The 19726-nt window shown below is 53.8% G+C and overlaps 5 protein-coding genes across 5 annotated transcripts; 3 read left to right on the top strand and 2 right to left on the bottom strand.

The window, feature by feature from the left end:
- Window positions 1–1311: 1311 nt before the first annotated feature.
- On the bottom strand, window positions 1312–5542 carry PG997_005785 (uncharacterized protein; the record flags this gene model as incomplete). The annotated part of the gene is made up of 6 exons (XM_066810100.1): window positions 1312–1422; window positions 1538–1557; window positions 1606–3614; window positions 3675–4416; window positions 4476–4517; window positions 4573–5542. The coding sequence occupies 6 exons, from the start codon at window positions 5540–5542 to the stop codon at window positions 1312–1314; spliced, it is 3894 nt and encodes a 1297-aa protein (XP_066669023.1).
- A 3391-nt stretch (window positions 5543–8933) lies between these two features.
- PG997_005784 (uncharacterized protein) lies at window positions 8934–10022 on the top strand (the record flags this gene model as incomplete). Its single annotated transcript, XM_066810099.1, has 1 exon — window positions 8934–10022. One exon carries the CDS (start codon window positions 8934–8936, stop codon window positions 10020–10022), a length of 1089 nt encoding a protein of 362 aa, XP_066669022.1.
- Window positions 10023–10897: 875 nt separating this feature from the next.
- On the top strand, window positions 10898–11941 carry PG997_005783 (uncharacterized protein; the record flags this gene model as incomplete). The annotated part of the gene is made up of 3 exons (XM_066810098.1): window positions 10898–11087; window positions 11122–11492; window positions 11585–11941. 3 exons carry the CDS (start codon window positions 10898–10900, stop codon window positions 11939–11941), a joined length of 918 nt encoding a protein of 305 aa, XP_066669021.1.
- A 950-nt stretch (window positions 11942–12891) lies between these two features.
- Window positions 12892–15341, top strand: PG997_005782 (transporter; the record flags this gene model as incomplete). Its single annotated transcript, XM_066810097.1, has 2 exons — window positions 12892–13400; window positions 13472–15341. The coding sequence occupies 2 exons, from the start codon at window positions 12892–12894 to the stop codon at window positions 15339–15341; spliced, it is 2379 nt and encodes a 792-aa protein (XP_066669020.1).
- A 314-nt stretch (window positions 15342–15655) lies between these two features.
- PG997_005781 (condensin complex subunit 1) lies at window positions 15656–19599 on the bottom strand (the record flags this gene model as incomplete). The annotated part of the gene is made up of 5 exons (XM_066810096.1): window positions 15656–15826; window positions 15899–18376; window positions 18426–18691; window positions 18742–19403; window positions 19469–19599. 5 exons carry the CDS (start codon window positions 19597–19599, stop codon window positions 15656–15658), a joined length of 3708 nt encoding a protein of 1235 aa, XP_066669019.1.
- Window positions 19600–19726: the final 127 nt, after the last annotated feature.

Below are 19726 nucleotides of genomic sequence, written 5' to 3'. Positions count from 1 at the left end.
ACGACACGGAAATCAACATCAACCCGATATGACAAGAACAGACCAGGGATGCAGCAGCATGAGGTGGGCGATGAATCGTCTCTATATCACTCTCGAATCCGAAATTTGCGAAGAGCCCAAACGCTCGAGGTCAACACCGGCTGGTCGGCCGATACCCTCACTGCCGCCGAACGGAGAGGCATAGCAAGTGCAGGCCAAGCACGAACAATAATTTGCAGGCTTGGAAAGCCAAGATCCAGATAGCCGTGACGTACGGCGGTCGCTTCAGCCGAACACCCGCGTATTCGAATAGAGATCGACAGGAAACAAAACAGGAGCAAGATTGTGGCTGAAGCTTGTCGTTGCATGTTGCGAAACGCTGCAAAGGCGAAAAGGCTATTTCCTGTCTTTCTCTCTCTCCCTACCCAATCGTCACCGTTCTTCTGCTTTGCCCCCCTAGAAGTTTCTACTTCATCTGTAGTAGAGAAATCAAAAAGGAGTGGACAGAGTCCTCCCCACTGCCGCCCCGTGTCGAACCGCGGCAGTGGCGCGCGGGGCATGGGCGCAAAAGCCTATCTCAAGGTTTCCGAACGTAACAGCATGCCATTTTGTTTGACTGAATGCCAGTTTCTCAACCATGTCGCAAAAAGTTAACCTGCCGATAGCCGCCGCTGCCAGGCCAAGGAGAGAAGATTCCGGGGCGAACACTCAATCTTTTCGTTTCCCGCTCGGTCAAATTTGATGCCAAGGGGCCAAGGCGTCTGGTGTTTTAGAAGGAGAGAAGCGCCCCTTGGCAAATTCGGATGACAGATTTCGATCCCATTACAAGCGACTCCTGAGCCGCACCGGTAGCCGTTCCCCAGATCCTTCCAATCCGGTGCCGTATGCCAAGATGACAGCGGGCCGTCAGCGGGCGGGCGTCGGTAAAGGGGACTGCTGCTTTTGCCTGCTATGTAATAAAATCATTCGTCGCTTGCATACGTATCATGGCCTAATTATAAAGCTGCACCGGGTCTGTCAAAAGCAGGAACCGGCTATTCGTTTCTCACTTTCGTCGCCACAAGCGGTCCAGATTGATGTGTTCCTTTGGTGAATTGACGATCCTCGACTGGAACATAATGACTTCAGAGTGTATATTCAAGAGATCCGCAACTCATTGCATGGTGAGGGCCATACCCAAACTAGCCATGTACTGTCAAGGAAGTAAAAGATATATAATCAGAGTCAACGTATGAGCGCTCAAGCAGCAGACTACACGCCAGCATATCGCATATCAAAGGATGTGCCAATGCTGTCTTCCCCGATTTGCAATCATCTTGAAGCCAGAGCCAGTTAGTTGGACCCTGTGAGCTCGCCACCAAAGTAAATACGCTCAATTGACCATTGTATCTGCTCACCATCACCAGAATCGCCCTCTCGGTGCCTTTTGCGGTGTTGGCTGGTCTATATGGCTGTCCCCAAAAGCTTCCAAATGCTACCATTGCCCCTCAGATTGTCATGCATATAACTAGAGAAGCATACATTTCAATTTGACGATACTTAACTCGAGGCGCCTTACTTTGTCCATCACTGTGTCCCCTGAATAGCCATAACGAAGGTCCATATACGTCCTGTCAACCAACTTACTCATGATGACCACTTCTAGCTTCCACAAGATCGCTTCTCCGCTTTCCACTGTGCCTTCATGTTCATATCGTTCGACTGTATTTCCCATCAATACAGCAAAAGCGTCCAAAGATTGCGGGGTATACTTAGTATGGCACTCTCGAAGGAGATCCGTCGCCGCCTGCTCAACTTCATGCATAAGTTCCAGCGTTTCGGTTTCTAATGACTCCGGGTTCTCGAGACTTGGGCGGTATTTCGTGATCCCGTCTGTTTTCTCCATTAACGTGTCAAAAGTAGCCCTCGCGTGCTCAATAGGAAGATCTCTCAAAAGATCCAACGCCGTCTGTTCAACTTCGTATAAAAGTTTGAACTTTAGAACAAGCAGCCTCCGACAACTTTCAAAATCCATCGAACAGCGAATATTTTCGTAAAACAGGTCGCCGCCTTGGCGGTAGAAACGCCCAGGAATTGTGTCGTCAGCACCTCTGGTTCGGAGCAGACGAATGGCCTCTAGATTGTAAACCCATCCGACCTGTGCATGGTACAGTGGGGTCCCATACAAGCCTGCTAGTATACCCCCTGATGTCTTGTCAATATCAGCGCCGTTATCCAACAATGTTGTGATGACATCAATGTGGCCATTGAGGGCTGCTGCATGGAGAGCGACACTCTCCTTGTCCAACACTAGCTTGACATCATTGCTGACCAGAAGCCTGACCATACCCAAGTTTCCAGTTCCGGATGGCCTCGATAATGCTGGGGCGGTTACTGTGGCACCTTTCTCCAAAAGCAGCTTCACCATCTCCTCGCTGCCTGTGTCGATTGCCACATTCAGCGCGGAGTCGAGATTGAAAACAGCACTGCTGCCCAGCAGCAGTCTGACCATCTTTTGTTCGCGGTGGAGAACTGCTGATTCTAGCGCTAAGCCGAGATCACTATTCTCAGCAAAGTTGTCCCAAAGTAATTTAAAGATTGTCCACGACTCGACTTCGGCTGCCTCCGAAAGAGCTTTTCGTGATGCATCAGCGCCATGTTCGAGCAACACTGCCAATGCCAACGGCTCTCCACGAAGTGATGCCCCGTGAAGAGCGAGCCCAAGGGCTTCTTTGAGTCGTCTTTTGGGCAGGGATTTGGACTTTCCATACTCGATCAAGACCTTCATCGTATCGCCATGCCCACGTGAGGATGCAAGGCAGAGAATGGATGGGTAGCTTAGGTACTGATCAATCGTTGTGGGAAAAATATGCTTGCTTTCGAGGAGACAAGGGAAGAGCTTATCTAGCCCGGAGTATGCCCAAACATATGCAGTCGGGGGTGGTTGTTTCCAATAGGTGTAATTATAATTATCATTTCTTATGTTCGATGATATATGGTTAGGATATGTTCGAGTACGCTCGGCAACTTCTGCTACAAGATTGGCATCTCGTAAGATCATAAGCGCGTCACTTTGGTGATACACCTGATCTTGGGAAACGTGGGCCGCCCAATGCTTGATGCAGTACGAAAGCAGCTGTGGGTTGCAGTCCTGGTCTGGATCCTCTGGACAGAATCTCCGTACGTATCTCAACAAGGCCGTAGTTGCTGCCTTGCGAACGGGTTCAACCCAAGGACGGTTACAGTTCCGAAAGAAATCTCGAGTTGTAAGATGAACGAGTTCGACGTGGTCAGTATCGCGGTTCCAGGTCACCAACCCAGCACAATGATCTATCAGTCTCTCGACAGGAACAAGCCGATCCTCGTAACGAGCCCCAACGTCGGCGTCGGCCTCGACGGCTACGGCAACGCCAACGCCATGTCGGAACGCAGCACTTGTTAATGGCTCCTCAGCATAGGCAACCCATACGATGGCCATCTGGGCCCGGTCGTACTGTCGTTTGGGTAGTCGCTCGACCTTACTTAGAGAACTCTTGTACGCTTGAGCCAGTGGGTCGCGATCTGCAGTTGTCTTCAAGTATTCCCGAAATTTCTTGAAATCGTATTCGGATTCCGCGTCTTGCAGCGATTCGGCATACAAGTGAACCAGTAGGAACCTGACCAATTCATGAATGTTTAGTATAGCGGTTGACGATGCTCAAGTCATGAATGCTTACATGTCTGCAGCCCTTTCAATGATGTCGGCACTGACTGCTTCCCATATACCCGGCTTTTCCTCGAGAATTTGTGCGCAAGGGCGGTGTTGCTGCAGATAGCATTCCATGTCACGGGCTCGAGCTGAAATGCGCAGGCTCGAGTCTTTGCTGAAGTTCTGAGTGATGTACTCATGAGGCCGAGATGTTGCCAGCAGCCTGACATCTTGTGTGCTTTGTAGGGCTTTCAACTCCCCCAGGATCTTAAGGCTGTGCGATCTGGTGCACTCGTCCAGAGCATCAACCACAATGTACAAAGGTCCAGCATCCGGTATAACCCTGAAAAGGACTCCGCGGATCTCACCAATGGTCGCCTCTTCTCGGGGCTCCTTGTTGACTTGTTTTTCGTACAAGATTCTGAGATCGTTGGGAATATCATCCAGAGACTGCACCACTTTTCGCGTGATAGCCCTGATGAACGACTTGGGTAGCTCTGTATCTTGGTTGGTGTAGCTACAGTAGTAGAAGGCGACCCTGCTACGTTGGCGTTGAAGGTGACGTATTGTAGCTGCTGCAACTATAGTTTTGCCAGCCCCTGGTATGCCGGGGCAAAATAGAGTCTTGTTAACGCCGCTTGCCCAGTCACTGAACTCTGGGGAGTCGAAGAACCACTGACAGGTACCATTGAGGCACCTGCCTATGTGGCCACTGTGCTCTGAATTTTGGTCGTCTTTGGATAGCCACTGGAGGATTCGGTTGAAATAGTCTGGAACAGTCTTGTTAAGTCAAATGAATACATTTAGAGCCTGTGGGGTAATCAATGACCTTGCTCGCTCCTACTTGTGAGGTTACCAACGCCGCTCTTGACTATGATAATAGTATCAGCTTCTCTTCTATTGGTAAAGCCTAAGGAAAACCTTACTATCGCCCAAAAGTTTCTGCATGTCGTTGGACATCTCCACCGCTACCGGATCTACCTTCCCGAGCAGCTCTTTGGCGTACGCTGCGGCAGTGAGTGCAGCATACTTCTGCCATTCATCGTTCTTGTTCGAGTCGGTATATTCGCATATGCCTCTAATGACAAGGCATGGCATGTTGTTCATCAGTCCAGCAGCTTCCATCTCGAAGCACAGACAGTCTCCCCCTATATCCTCAACTATCTTATCCCTCGCGATAGCGTTTTTGATGACACTATTGCCGGATGCTATGACGCCGTAATGTATGTTTGGATTGGCTGGGGACAGCCCAGCGTGATGAACTTCTCCCTCCGACTCTACGTGTTTCGTGCTGGGGACAAACAGCGGATCCTTCTCAAGGCCTGGATGCGAATAGGGCAATGTCATTCTCTTCACCCTTTCCAAAATATCCTTGATTGTCTGGGGTACATCTGGGTCTTGGAACTGATGGAGGGCTCGAAGGGCGTTAACTGCACTGACGACGAAACCTGGTGGCTGGTTTAAATGACCTTTTCGTACGAAATCGCCATCACTCTGTCTCGCTCCCAGATCGTACTGCTCCACCCCGCCGCTTGTCTTGTCCGGAGTGCTGACCACGACATCACCCAGCCGCACGTTCTTTCTGGGAACGCCGCCGCCGATCCCGACCAAGAGCACGCAGCGCAAGTGAGGCAGGGACGCTACCATGTCCTTTGCCGCTGCCGCCGCCGCGCCTATGCCGATCGTCGGGAGCGAGGCGAACACGACATAGTGCTTTCCGATCTTGCCCCATTCGTATTGATTCTGGTCGTTCGGCCGTTTCGTGAAGTTGTCTGGCATGCCATGCACTTCGGTGCGCATGACGAGTGCTGCCGCTAGTTCGAAATACAGCGGTGCAATCCAGCCTATGGTATACAGTTTGATGTCTTGAATGTTCGTGTTTGTCTGGCTGGCCATTGCTGATGGGATGAGCCTGCGGCCGGGTGCGATATTCTAGATGGAGACTAGAGAAGGAACAGGAATCCGATTGAGGATAATGGAGGGTTGAAAGAACCAAGTTTGAGATACCGATAGCAAGAGAGGCTAATCACTTAGGTAGAGCGTCGAATAGTAGTTATCGTGCCCCAAAAGAAAGTATGTGGTGAGAGTTGTTGAGTAAGGATAGGAGAACGAATACTTGAAGTGATGCGACAAGCCAAGAGACAGGCAGCCTGACCACCCATTCACGCCTTAGTTCCCCTGCCCAAAGAAACGGTGCATCGGCTCGTCTCCTCTTGGACGAGAAGCTGCATGGATAAGACTTCACTTTGGTCAGGCGCCAGATATGCTCCAGCATTCCAAGTAGGGCTCTCTGATGATAGAGTCGGGCAATGATCCGCCCTGCTCGACCCTGCGATATGCGGCAATACATGCTGACGCGGTACATAATATTGCATCAACTTCCGTGCGCGGATGAGGCTCAGAGACTGCAAGCGGAAGATGACACACGCGATGCATAAGGTAACAACGACCAGCTTTAGAGACCTCTGCTCTCACTGGACCCAGGGCAAGGCTCTGACCCACACCATGCATTGGATTTTCGCCCAACCAGAGAGCATTTGTTAATATTCGGAACGTCTCATTCCTTGGGCAAGGCAGATTGGCGCCATGATAGCTGTCATACCTTGGGTAGAAGAGAACGAGGAGGCTCCACGCATCATGTTCGTATTCGCGGGAGCCTGTTCGGAAACTACGAAGGGCAAGATAGCCTGGTTAGGTCTGCAGGTGCTGTAGGTAGTCGTACCCATTGACCTCAGTGGATGTTACTCTAGAAATTGAGGCGGTCCGAAATGGGAGTGGGCAAATCCTTGATCGGGTAGGGTACTATTCGTGTGCTCCGTCAACAGACTTTCCACGTCGCTTTACTGGGCGATGCTTCCCAGTAAAATGGCCAATTTAAGGACCCCAGTCGACCGAGCCGAACCCCGCGAGATGATGTCGCTCAGCATGTTTTCACTGTCTTGTTCTTGGGTGTTGTCTGCAGCGCTAGAATGGAGGCAAAATTTCATTGAGAACTCAGGGGATACCGGTTGCCACATACAGAATCCCGGACAAAATCTTCACGTAACGGGTCCTTGAAGGTTTGCATATCTGTATACATTTGATCTACGAGTATGTACAGTTATTTATCGGCACACTTATCGTATGGTTGGAAAGGGAGGGAAAACACACCTATGGGAGGCGAGAGTGACAACAAAGACCCCTGGCCCGAAGATGCGCACTGTTCGGTTCCTGTTGCTAAGTTTTTTAGCCATATTTTGATGTTGTGGTTATTTAGGTCTAGACACGAACTCTGTTTGCCACGTACGCTGAAGATGATGTGAAAAAGCGGTGCGAAATGACTTGCTTGGGGCTGTGTATTTGAAGACGCTCCAGCAAGCCAACACCCTCCTACTGCGCGAGGCAGGCCAAGGCAATCAATCACCCAGAGGTTTCTGTGCTTGCCCAATGCGGGTTTAGAACCAGACTCGCGATCACGCAGGATGATGCACCGGAGCCATGCGCTTGAGCTGCGGCGGCGGGTGCTCCATAAGTGCAAGTTGAGCACGATGGTCGACATCTGCCAGTCCCAGTTCAAACGAATGCAGGTTTTGCCACGCTGTTGTGAGTATGAATCACTGAAGAGGGGTTTCTACTGGTACTGAAAGGCCTTTGTGATGAAACCTGCTTGCCAAGTTGATCTGGAGATCGCTTGGACTTCTGGCATGCCGGAGGAGGCGGCCAAGTCATCCCGTTTGGGTCAGGTAATTGCTGTGAACACGGCGGTTCTCTGCGACCTCTAGGTCCAGTTTGATATCAATAAACATTATCGTAAGGTTCGATATGACGGATGATACAAGAGGTTCAAGGTATGAAGGAAGCATGAGGGCTTTCGCAGCAAGGCTGACAGTCTCGACGGCCGTACAGTTGACCTCCCCAGAGCATAGAGCACTACGTTCAGGCACTGAGACTGTAAAGTGCTATCGCCTTGGATGTGCTGCTCCGTACGCCGTTGCCCCGGTGATTGGTGTATACCTGTCTGTCGGTTGAACCTCGTCGACACATACCTCGTCCCGTTTGAAGAAGTATTAAGACTGTCTTGAGCGTCACTTCCTGGATAGAAGTCCCGCACGGTAACCACGTCAGGTCAGGTATTGTCGAAGGCGGCGGTCAGCATGTCGCGGTCCAATCCAGTACCCACGAAGATAGACTGCTCCAAGAATCGCAAAGGATCTGGCCTGGCGGTACATGACCAAACCTCCTCAGAGTCAATTATGACATGCTCGAGATATCGAGCCAGCCTTGATGTTGACATGCCAACGAGGGTTTGCAGGCTGGAATAGCTGCGCACTGTAGATAGGGACAGTCAGTTACTAGACTCGCGGTGTATGATGCGAGTTTCAAAGGAATAAACTTTGGTAGGCGTACTGTACTGCCGTTTCCTGAAGTGCTGCCAGTCAAAATATCGGAAGAGCAAAGCGTCCAAGTCCTTGCATACAAGACGCAAAGCTAGGATGTCTACCGCAGACCCAAGAGGGCAGACAGACTATCTGCGATGTGCGTTGGGTGTGTGGTGTCAACGCCGTACCGTGTTGGCACAATGCTATTGTAGAAACCGTGAACCGAATCCATGCCAATTCTACGTGAGCCGTGACCAGATTCGATGCCCGCGAAACCCGTCATCACGAACTTAAAGGGTGCCATCGCGTTTGGGCGAGAAACATTTAGCGTAAGTAGCTGCCCAGGTGCCGCCCATAAGGGCAGGAGCCTCTTCCGTCGCGTGAGAGGCGGATGGGGAAGGCGCGCCATCCTCTTTATGGGGAGTTCAGCGCCTGTCGCAACTTCGTAGGCTGCAAGCAACCACGCAACCGCGTCTAAATCGTATAGATCATCGCTACTGGGGACCGCTAGGATAGTGATGAGGGTAAAAATAATAAGAAGCGCACCCGAACAGGGTGATGAGCACTCATGGTGATATGCTCATGTTGTACCTAGTTGATTTTTGAGTTGAGAACGTAACTGCCGATAGCCGGTAGCTGCCCACTCAACCACTTCAGGTGCCTGAGGAGCGCTGCTGCACCCCACAGTACGTAAACGGGGGCACCTGCGCTGCAGGGTCGCACCCGTAACTTCGATGGGGGATCAGACCACTATCACCTCCATCACAACAAACCACATTCCGTATTGTAACAAACATCCTTTCCCTACCAAACCACTTCCTACGTGTAATATTTGCCAATAACTAGTCTAAGTGCACTCCCAGTGCTCTTCACTCTGTTTTGGCGGTCGCTCTGATCCCAGTTCAAGAGCTAGGCGGTTCCCTCCCGCCATGGCCACGAGGCATCTGGACCACGATACTGGCCTAGTCTACTACGAGCACCAGTTCCGGCCTCAGATCTTCTCGCATAAATACTGGGACAAGAAACCCATCAAACGCGCACGCAGGCCGCGCAGGAAATCCAAAGGGCCTCGGTCCCTGATGGACATGGCAATGACCGCCATTGGAGATAACTTGAGCCTACTCTCACCAGAAGCGTTGCGCGAATCCCCAGAAATGCTCATTTGGCGCACCTGGGATCATTTTTATGACGAAGGCCGTCTTCTCAACTTCCATGGCTGGAAGACCTTTCTCGACACCTTGGCAGGCAAGAAACACCCGGAAAAGCAAACCGACCCTTCGAGGAAGCGTTCCGCTTCTACCGTGTTCCCTTTGCCGAACCCAAGGCCCCCTCTGGCCCTCTTCCTGACCCCATTGAGATCACCGGCAGCCACCTTCCTTGTGCGACTCACCATAAGCCACGGCGCCTCATTCGAAAAGAACGAGATGTTGGCTCTGGCTGGCTTGGAGAACCTGTGCACCCTCTCCATCATCTCCCCGGAACTGGATCCAACCACATGCACATTTCCCCGCGTGGACGATCGTCTAGTCAGAGAATGGTCTCTGCTGCGTCGCCCTTTTCCGTCCTTGCGGGCTTTGAGGATCTGGGGCAACGACTTCACCACTTTCCGGTCTCTGGAGCATGTCCTTGCGTTTCCTGTTCTCGAGGTCTATAATGTTGCCGGGAAATACACGGACTGGAATTCTCGGAAGCTTGACGGGAGGTATCAATGCCTGTGGATCCGAGATCAGCCTGAAGATCCCGATCAACCCATCGAGGCCGCGTTTGGCAAAGTCAGCAAACCATATGTTACCATGTTTCTCGGTGATGTGGATGAGGTGAAATACCGAGCCATATCTCCAACCTTGAGATACGAAATTTGCAACACCTATGTGCGCAACGAACATGCCCCCAGGCTCGACGAGGCCAGGAGAGTATCGAAGCGACCAATCCATTCCGTTTCGAACCCCGCGGCTGCATCCAAACACAAACGGCATCTCAACATCAATCAAGTTCTTGCCCAGTTTTTGAACAGTTGATGGGGACTGGAACCTTACCGTCGGAGTGCTTGGCCCAAACATCCAACGCGTCTCGCCGTCTACCCATGAGCGGCTTTGATGGGCTGCGTGCTTCATAAGTCCATACGCTTATTTCGTGCATACTTGCCTCCAAGCTTGCAAATCATCAGGATCTTAAAACAACCGAGGATTAACGGCCGATAGGCCAGAACGGTGCGCAGGCTTCTACCTTCTTCTCAAGCCACGTGTACTAATGACTACATACGTAGGATGTGTTTGGTCAACAGTTCATCCTACTCACCGGGACAACGCACGTTAAGGAATACAATGATCGGCAGAACGTTCGTTTATATGTCAAGCGAGATGCAAATCCACCCACTACCGGAATACAGAGGTAAAAAAGGAGAGCGACGCATCGAATATACCCCCGAGAGGATAAGCGTAGGAAACAGGGCGTCCTAGTGATATTTCAATCATAATGAAGCCTCGTCCAAACATATCCTCCGAGGTTTGCATTTTGTTTAGACCCATATGAGCATCTACAGCTCAGAGAAGACGCAGAATGCAGCTATGGTAAAGCTGTGAGAACATGACCAATAACGAGTGGGCCTCAGAATCAAGCCTATCCGAATTACAGTTTATGGCATCGAGAAAGTCCATGGGCGGAGTGGAGGGTTCTTGGCATGCCAAAATAGCTATCAGAGTCCAACAAGGTTTGAGACATCACAGCTGACCCCTACTTGTTAGGGTTAGCCGAGCCGAAATGTTCTCATGGCCAAGCCTCGAGGCATATCAACATGGCCCCCGACTCCCCGCCACTTCCCAACATGCTGTTCGAATCGGGCAGAATTTCTTGACCACACGTCCGAACACTCGTCACCTATCTATTTGATATCATGCGACTCTTGCACTCCACAGTTATCGCTGCCGCTCTCGTGTCGCTATGTGTCACCAGAGAAATCCCCCTCAGGGTGAAGCAATTTCAAGATCGATTGAGAGAGGGAAGACAATGCAACAAAACGCTGGCCTCAGGTCTCCGTACCTCTTTGGGTGGCCCTAAGAGTATCAACAATGTAAACTCGAGTCGTTCGTGAACACAGGGCTAACATCAACATTCTAGCTTGGTACTATTGTGGCGACTATGTCAATTCCACAGGCAGTTTCATGTATGCTGCCAGCTCAACGGCAGCTTCAGGAGAAGACCAATCTTCCAAGTTGACGATTGATTGCAACGGCACACGGGGCGGGCCAGAAGACACAGGGCTCTGCGACCGCCTCTATCATGAGCCAGCCAAGAGCACAGCATTCCAATATCTATTGAAGGGCAGCGGGATTCCTGTCAAAGACCTCAATACTTATTTTCACCCTTACGTCGCGTTGGGAGATTTCGGCGCAGGCCAAAGAAGTAATAGCGACTTCGTGGAATTCGACCCTCAGGATGAGGTGGTTGAGCCCTTGAGTCTCGTGGCTGTAGTCTGCAATGAAAAGATGGTAAGGGAAGCCCCAACCCATAAGGAACTAAGCCTTTTCGCTGGCAGGCATACGCTTTTTATATCGATTAACCTCTTTCCCCCTTTCCACAGTTCTATGGCTTGTGGGCCGACACCAACAACGATACTGTGCCCCAACCCCTTGTCGGACAGCTCTCGGTTGCCATGGCCAAGATGTGCTACGGCGAAGATGCCGTCGAGACACAGCAGCGGCTTGACGCCAGCGACCTTATGTTCCTGGCCTTCACCGGCACCCAGGCGACCCCGGGTTACTATGGAGCTGATTGGGGAGCCGAGACGCCTGATGAATTCGAGCAGGGTCTGGCCTTGTTGGGAAATAAGCTCATAAGAAAGCGGGTCTTCCTCGGAACGGCCGCACCTAAGGGGAGTCTGCCGGGCACCCTGATCCTCTTCGCTTTCGTGGCGGTTAGCCTGGTTATCTATTCATAATGCGGGGGAAGCTAGAGCAAGGGGGACGTGGGTGACGGGACTGCATCTCGGTACCACCATTCTAGATGATACTCTCCAAGACGGCATGATACGCAATGGGGAATGTATATGACGATTAATGGCAATGCCTCTCGCCCAGCCTTTGGTCCGCGTCGCTCGAGCTGACTGTCGCAGTATCGACTACGTCGTCGTATTCGTCCAATATGCCTAGTTTGACCCATCCAGGAGCCCCGAGACATCTTCAGTCGGACGAGACGTCATCCGTGCCCCAGCGTACCGATCTGAAATCAGACCAGCCATCGAAATAGTCAGCGAGAGAATGTGGCTGCCGGTTGCTCGGGGTCCCTTCAGACGGCCCACATTACCTTTTGGACGCTCGCATCTCAGGCCTACGGGGCGCCTGACTGGAATAGCTTTTCGCCAAGCGGCGTGGGAGATCCGAGTAAGGCCAGCCAAGTGTCGCAAGCTTGAACTGCCCGCGGTCTGATCTCCAGGAAGCTAATCGCGACGACTTCGGACGGCGGGGGTTGTTGGCTGGATTGGTAGGGAGCTTTCTGGAGGGCGCCTTTAGCCGTTATAAATCCAGGAATTCGCTTCTGGCCTTTTAGACTTTTTCGATGCAGCACTTGACTGACATGCGTACAAGATAAAACAACATTGGCATTTTCCCGACGACGACGACGACGACGACGACGCTTCGCCTCCTTGTTTGCGCAAGAACCTGTTTCCCCTCCAAACCTCTGCATGTAAAGTAGAAAGTGTATAGGAGACACGCTCATTTTTGTTGATCGCATTTCATCACAAGAGAGGCAGAGCAAGAAGGGACACGGGAACCTTTGACTTCACTTCTGCTATTGCCGCACTTCAGACCGTGATAGTATCTTATCTTCCCTGCTAATCCCGGTGAGCAGGCGTTCAGAGACGCCGACAAGCCAACAAGAAACCTCATCATGGTCCTCCATCCCGCCACCGACGAGGAAGACGGCGGCGTCATCGAGCCCCTCTTGACCCGCGCGTCGTCCAGCACAAATGCCACCATCACCCAACCGCAAGGGGCGACAGAAGGCTACTTCACGATGCCGGCACCAGACAAGAAATACTTCCACTTCGACGGCGAGCCCCAAGCCTATACCCCTTCCCGGCGCCACAGCATCGGCGGCTACCACCACCATCGCCACCACCATCATCATGACTTTGTGGTGGCCCCTCTGCGCCCCCTAATGATACCCGATCAGCCGCGGCCCGCCCGTCATCCTCCCATCGCCGTCGACGAAGAGGCCGTGGTCCGCAAAATCGACCGCCGCCTGATGCCGCTGCTATTCCTGACCCAGATGCTCGTCTCGGCCGACGCGGCCACCCTGGCCAGCGCCGTCTTCCTCGGAGGCCTGTCCCAGGACGCCCATCTGCAAGGTGACGACTACCGCGCCCTTTCCGCGTGGCTCTTCCTCGGCTACCTCTTGTGGGCATACCCGACGTGCTTCTTCCTCTCCACGCTGAGCACGGGGGCCCGGCCGCGACGAAAGGGAAGAGGGGCCGTTCCGCGTCCAATACGTCGTCCTTTTACACCTCCATGTACTCGGCGGGATCATCGGAGTCCCTCTCGCTCTTCTTCCTCTCCTCGGCGTCATCCGATTCGTCCTCCATCATCTCCACCTCGTCCGACTCCTCCTCGTTCGCCTCCGTCTACTCGTGGGACTCCGCCTCGCCCAACAAGAACAAAGGGAACGGTGCCGCCGGCAATGGAAACGGCAACAGAAACGGTGACGCCGAGAACGAGGACGATGAAGACGAGGGCATCCGCTTTGGCATCGCGCGTTACCTTGGCCTCGACACCCTGGCCTGGGGCGCCGCCGTCGCCGCCACGGCGCTGACGACCAACTACGCCGGCCTCGCCGCGGCACGGTTCCTGCTGGGCGCGGCCGAGGCGGCCGTGATTCCGGCCCTCATGCTCGTCACGTCGACGTGGTACGCGCGCGACGAGGTGCCGCTGCGCACGGGCATCTGGTACGCCGGCAGCGCGGCCGGCGGCGTCGTGACGACGGCGCTGAGCCACCTCTTGGTATTTCTGCACGGCATCGGCGGGGATGTCGAGAACGGGAGCAGCTCTGCTGCCTCTTCAGCAGGAGATCTCAACAGCGGCAGCAGCGACTTCATGGGCGGCGACTTCGGCTTCGGCTTCTTCGTCGGCATGCTGCCATCCTGGAACCCCTGGCGGTGGATCTTCGTGCTCCTGGGCGCGGCGACGTTCGCATGGGGCTTCGTGATCCTCTTCCGCCTGCTGGACCCCATCTCCTCCTCGTCCGACTCTTCGAACTCCACGTTCCCCGGGTCCGCCGCCGAGCGCCAGTGGGACCTCGACCGCGTCGCGGCCTCCGAGACCATCAGCAAGCAGCTCTGGGCCCGCAGCAGCCACGTGCGCCCGCGGCCCGTGCCGGACTGGAAGTGGCGCCAGGCCCGCGATTGCCTCCGCGATCCGCAGACTTGGCTCATCGCTGCGATGTGTCTGCTGTGCCAGGTGCCGCTGGCCAGCACGCGGGGACTCGCGGACCTGGTTCTTCTAGGCCCTGGCCCTAGTTCCGGCTCCGGGTCTAGCGACGACGGCTCGTCGGCGCCGACCATAATGCCCATGTCCCTGCAAATCACCTACATGCTCCTAACCATCGCCGCCACCATCGGCACCGGCTGGCTCGCCAGCCGCTTCTGGTCCCTGACCTGCACCCTGATCGCCCTCGCCGTGCTCCCGCCCGTCATCGGCAGCGCCTGCATCGCCAAGCAACTGCACTACCCCTCCTCCGACAGCACCAACAGCGGCAGCATCAGTCTGCTGGACGACGACACCTGGCCCCCGACCCCGACGCACCAGATCCTCGCCTCGATGCTCCTCTGCACCGCCCCCGCCGTCCTGCCGCTGCTACTCTCCCTAATCCAAGTCAACATCCGCGGCCTGACCAAGAAGACGACGACGCAAGCCCTGGCCCTAATCGCCTACTGCCTCGGCAACCAGCTCGGCCCCCGCCTCTTCGTCGACGACCCCTACGACGACCTGTTCCCCGTCCCCTCATCCAGCCAAGACGAACGGAGAGCAGCGAAGGAAGCCTCGTACCACACCGCCGTCCACACCGTCCTCGTCTGCCACGGCCTCATCGTCTGCCTCGCCCTGGGCCTGCGCGCCTACCTGCGCCGCCGCAACCGCGCCAAGCAGGACAGCGAGATGGCTGAGGTCATCGACGCCATCGAGACGCGCGGCGGCGTCACCGAGTACTCGCTCTACCGCGGCGCCGTCGACTCGGACGCGTACCGGGACGAGGCGGGCGACGAAACCGGCGTCGGAGGCGGCTTCGCTGACGACTTCGACGATATGACGGATTGGAAGATCCCTGGTTTCCAATACCGCATCTAGCCAGATACCCATCAGCCGGGCTGCTATAGTACTTGCTACTGTTACTCGTTCTGCTTCACAAATGGATTTTGATATTCTTCGTTGGGTACAGACGAACGGTATAAGATAGGTTTAGAAGCGTGGAAAACTTCAAAATGTCATTTAGAATAGCATGTAACCACCTGATGATATCTTTCTCCCTTGACTTGGAGGCAACTCCGGACACCAAAAGCAGCGGGAAACCACATACATCCTCCCAATGTACAGGCGAATAGGTCATCTCTTCGTTAAAAAGTCCGTTCGACAATTGATTTCTCATAACATCAAACAGTCTCTCATGCAGCCGCTGGCATTATCTTGAAGCCCTCACCAACCACCTTCGTAATCTCCTCATTCTTGTGCTGCAATTGACCGAGGGCAAATGCCACATCATTCCACTGCCTCTCCGTGTCGCATCGAGGCAGACGGGCGGCCAGCTTGTCGGCAAGTTGCCTAGCATGTTTGTCCTGTAAATCAAATATTAGCGGCTGGACATAATGACAAATACTGAACGCGAAACGAAACTCTTGGGAACTTACCTTCTCGACGAAACCAAGGAGGAACTTGACAACCCTCTTGAAACTCTCCTCTTCCAGGTTGCCGGCAGACAGAAGACTGAACATATCCACAAAGTGATTGTAAACAGCATTGTCCTTGGTGCTGAGCTCCGTGAAGAACATGCGAGCCAAATCGGCAATCCTCTTATCGCTGTCCTCGAGACACTTGGCCATCTCACCAAGCTGACCCTTGACCTTGACCTGTCCAGCGAGAATCAGGAACGTCAGTGTCATCAAGCACGTGCGCTTGACAGACAAGTCGGGATCAGCCAATCTTCGGTACAAGAAGTCGGTGTTCTCATCAATGAGGTGGTTGAAGCAGACGGCCATATCGCCCAATGCAATCACCACGTTAGATCGGACCGTCGCATCAGGACTACGCTCCATAATGGTAATCAGAAGCGGCAGGTGAGCCTCGCAGTATTCCGAGCTGACGCACATCAGCTTGGCAAGACAAAGCGTAGCGGCAGCTTGAAGGCCCTTGTCCCTGTAGATGTCACTTCGGGAGCAGATCTCGGCTACCATAGGTCCGAAGTTGGCGAGTAATGACTGGGGGCCAAAGAGCAACTCCCGCTCCCGAATGTGGGCCATAGCTTCGGTGAAATCATCTTCGGTAGTGCCGCCAATCAGGTCAAGCTCATCGCCCTCTTCGGGCGCCGGGGTCTTGGACTTGCGGCCTTTGGACTTGGGCGCGGCCACTTCTGGCTCGGCCTCTGCCGTCTTCTCCTTTTCCTGCTTCCGGCGCTTGAAGTCGAGCTCGCACATCTCCAGGTGGACAATTTGCTTGATGGCGACATGGCCAACGATGAAGAGCAGCTGCGACAAGGCAATCGCCGCCTTTTGCTTCGGCTCTACTGCAGGCTCAGGAGTCGGCTGATTGACAGCCTGGGTGGGCTCGTTCAGTGCAGTAGTCAGGCCTTGGGGATCGGGAGCAGCGTTGGTCATTGTCGCATCCATATCGCGGGAGCCAGGTCTTGACGTGGATGCGGCTCGCTGCAATGCGAATACCGACTTGGTCTTGTGTTTGATAATTTCGCCACAGAGGGCATCCGGGTGCTTGGCGATGGCATATATGGCATTGATGGCTTGCTCAGCAACACCGAACCACTCCTTGCGATCACTTTGTACATCGGTGATGGCAGCGAGCTTGCCCAAAACGGCGTGATCAGTGGGCAAGCGGCTGAATTTGACTGGCGAGTCCTTGGCTTGACGACCGGTGGGGTTCAGCCTGCGCAGGGCGATGCAGGTATACTTGGCCAACTGGTGGTCGCTTCGTCCGTGGGCACCAAGACCGGTTCGTAGCATAGTTTCCATTTCGCCAACGACGATTTCGGGGTTGGCGGATGCGAGCATACCCAGGACGATGATGGCACCACGACGCTGGGATCTCGAAATCTCTCGCTTCTGGTAGCCGTAGACCTCCCACAACTTCTGGATGACAACGTCCGAGATCATGCCACCCTTCATCATGGTCGCCAGTAGTTGTTCCAAGCTGGTCAGTTCCGCCGGTGTCGTCCCCGAAGTCAGACTGATCATGTTGCGAGCAATGTAGATGGCCGCATCATTTTGACTGAAGCTGTCAGGCGCCTCGAAAAACAGTCGCTTGTAGCAATCGATCAGATGCGTCTGCACACCCTTACCTTCGTCGCTGTTGCCCTTGGTCCAGATCAGTCGCAGCATGCGTCGGATGCCGACCATGTTGTCTTCGATGTTGTAGGCGTTCCCAATCTCAAGGTAGTCCATGGCCTCGATGACCTCGGACTTATTCTTGGAACCCAAAAGTTGGCACACGGTGGGTGTCGACTCCTGGAGCACCTCGATAAACTTGAGCGCATCAGTGTAGTACCGTTTGGTCAGAGTGAGCTTCTCGATCGCCTCAGACGTGGCGGCATCCTCCTGTGCCTTACGGACAATAGCCGCCTTTTCCTCTTCAGTCATCTCCTTGGGCTCCCTAGGCTTCTGAGGAGACTCGAGTTGAGTAGGCTCGTCCACAAGAGCCGCGTTGGTAGTGTCACCTTGCCCATCGCCCAGACCAGGTTCACCAGCAGGAGGCTGGAGAGCATCCAACTCTGCGTCAACCTTATCCAGTCGCTCTTGCCAGTCCTTGCGGGAAAGCTGTGCGCCGTGCAGGACTGTGAATGGGTGTGTTTTGACCAGTGTACCCAGAAGCTTGATCGCGTTCCTTCGGACATGACTGCTCTTATCCTCTAGGCTACGAGCCGCAAGCTCGGCAGCCCTTTGGCGGCGCTTGGGAAACTTCTGGTCAAGATCACATAGCCTTGTGTAGACCTGGATTGCTCTACATCTGGAGTATGGGTTGATATCGAGGAAACGCTCTTCAAGCACATCGAAGAAAGCGTTGAGTTGAGACTTGTGGTTGTCGCCGCGTTCTTCTTGCCGCGAAAGGTATGCGATCATGTTACCACACACCTCGATCAACGAGCAACGTAACGTGTATGACTGTAACTGGTTAGCCAAGAGGAAGGATGCCGAGAACATAGTGCCGTACCTCGCTGTCTAGCTGTTTGGCAAGCATTGTCATCTGCTTAATCACCAGCCTGGGGGCCAGCTCTGACAATTTGACGATAAAGGAGGACACAGACTTGGGGCCCCTGGTATCATTGGTGCTGAACTCCTTGTTGCTCAGTTCCCGCAGACTCTCGTCGGCAAGTTGAGGGTAGTCGTATTGCTCGGCCAGAATATGTAGAAATTCAGCCATTGGCTCTGACAGATGCTCAAAGTAGGTCAAGTTTTGGACGATAGAGATTTGGGCGGCTGTTTGACGGTTAATACGTGAGTCTTGGGTGCTCGAGGTTGCGACATACCGTATCCGTGACCATGATGCTTAACAGCAATGCAAAGTACCTTGAACCCATGCATCCGAATAGCCGTGTTCTTTGTCCTCTGCTCGCTTTCAAGAATCATGTACACAGGCCTGGTCAACAGGCCGATGAAGGTGTCGCGTTCACTGGTAGTAAGGAAGATCTTGCCCAGCTTCAACTTCAGTACCTTAGACATGACGTCGAGGGCGATCTGCAACTGAGCAGCGCTGTCCCAGTTCCCATCCTTGTCTTTACCGGCGGCCGCCTTGGCCTTTGCGCCTTTACCACGGGCACGCGAGACGGGAGCGGCGGATGACTTCTCGGCGGCTTTCGTCTCGACACAGGCAATGGCCCATTGTAATAAGAAACCGTATACTTCGAGGAGGGTTTTGTGGTGGGCGATGATCTCCTGCTCGTCGGGGCTTTCGAGGTCGTGGTTGATGGCGTCGGCCTCGGCGGCCAAGCCACTCATTATCAGATCGAAGATCTTGCTGAGGGCGTGGGTGGGCAGAAATTGCGTGCATCTGGAGCGGACAAATAGTTCAGAAGTTGATCCTTGTAGTTGATATGCGCTGGGACGGTTTGAAGCATCACGAACAAAGGAAATATTGGGGGAGGAGGGTGCACACTTTAGTAAGAATTGTAGCGAGTCGAAATAGGCGGCTCTTGTTATCGAGTCGGGGTTCTCGGCGACGGCGTCGACTATGGAGTTGAGGACGGGGTTGATGACGGAGTTGGTGAGGACTCGGGGTCGTTCTCGCAGTCGACGAGGGCGCTGTCGGCTTCGGGGGTGGCGACGCTGGCGGGATCGCTCATGTAGTGCTTGAGCGCATCGTTGATATCGAAGTTGATGGCGTCCATGTTGGGCTGCGACTTGCGCCGGATGCGCGCGGGCAGTGACAAAACGGAAATTGAATACAAAATTCCTCCAGGCAATAATCAAAAAGAAGAAATGGCGCAAAACAATCCGCCCTCGCTACGTGGGTAT

This window comes from Apiospora hydei (genome assembly GCF_038363865.1).
Source record: "Apiospora hydei strain CBS 114990 chromosome Unknown utg000005l_segment0_segment0, whole genome shotgun sequence".
NCBI classification, from domain to species: Eukaryota; Fungi; Ascomycota; class Sordariomycetes; order Amphisphaeriales; family Apiosporaceae; genus Apiospora; species Apiospora hydei.
Note: the sequence above shows the minus strand (reverse complement) of the source record. Positions and strands in the feature narration are given on the sequence as shown.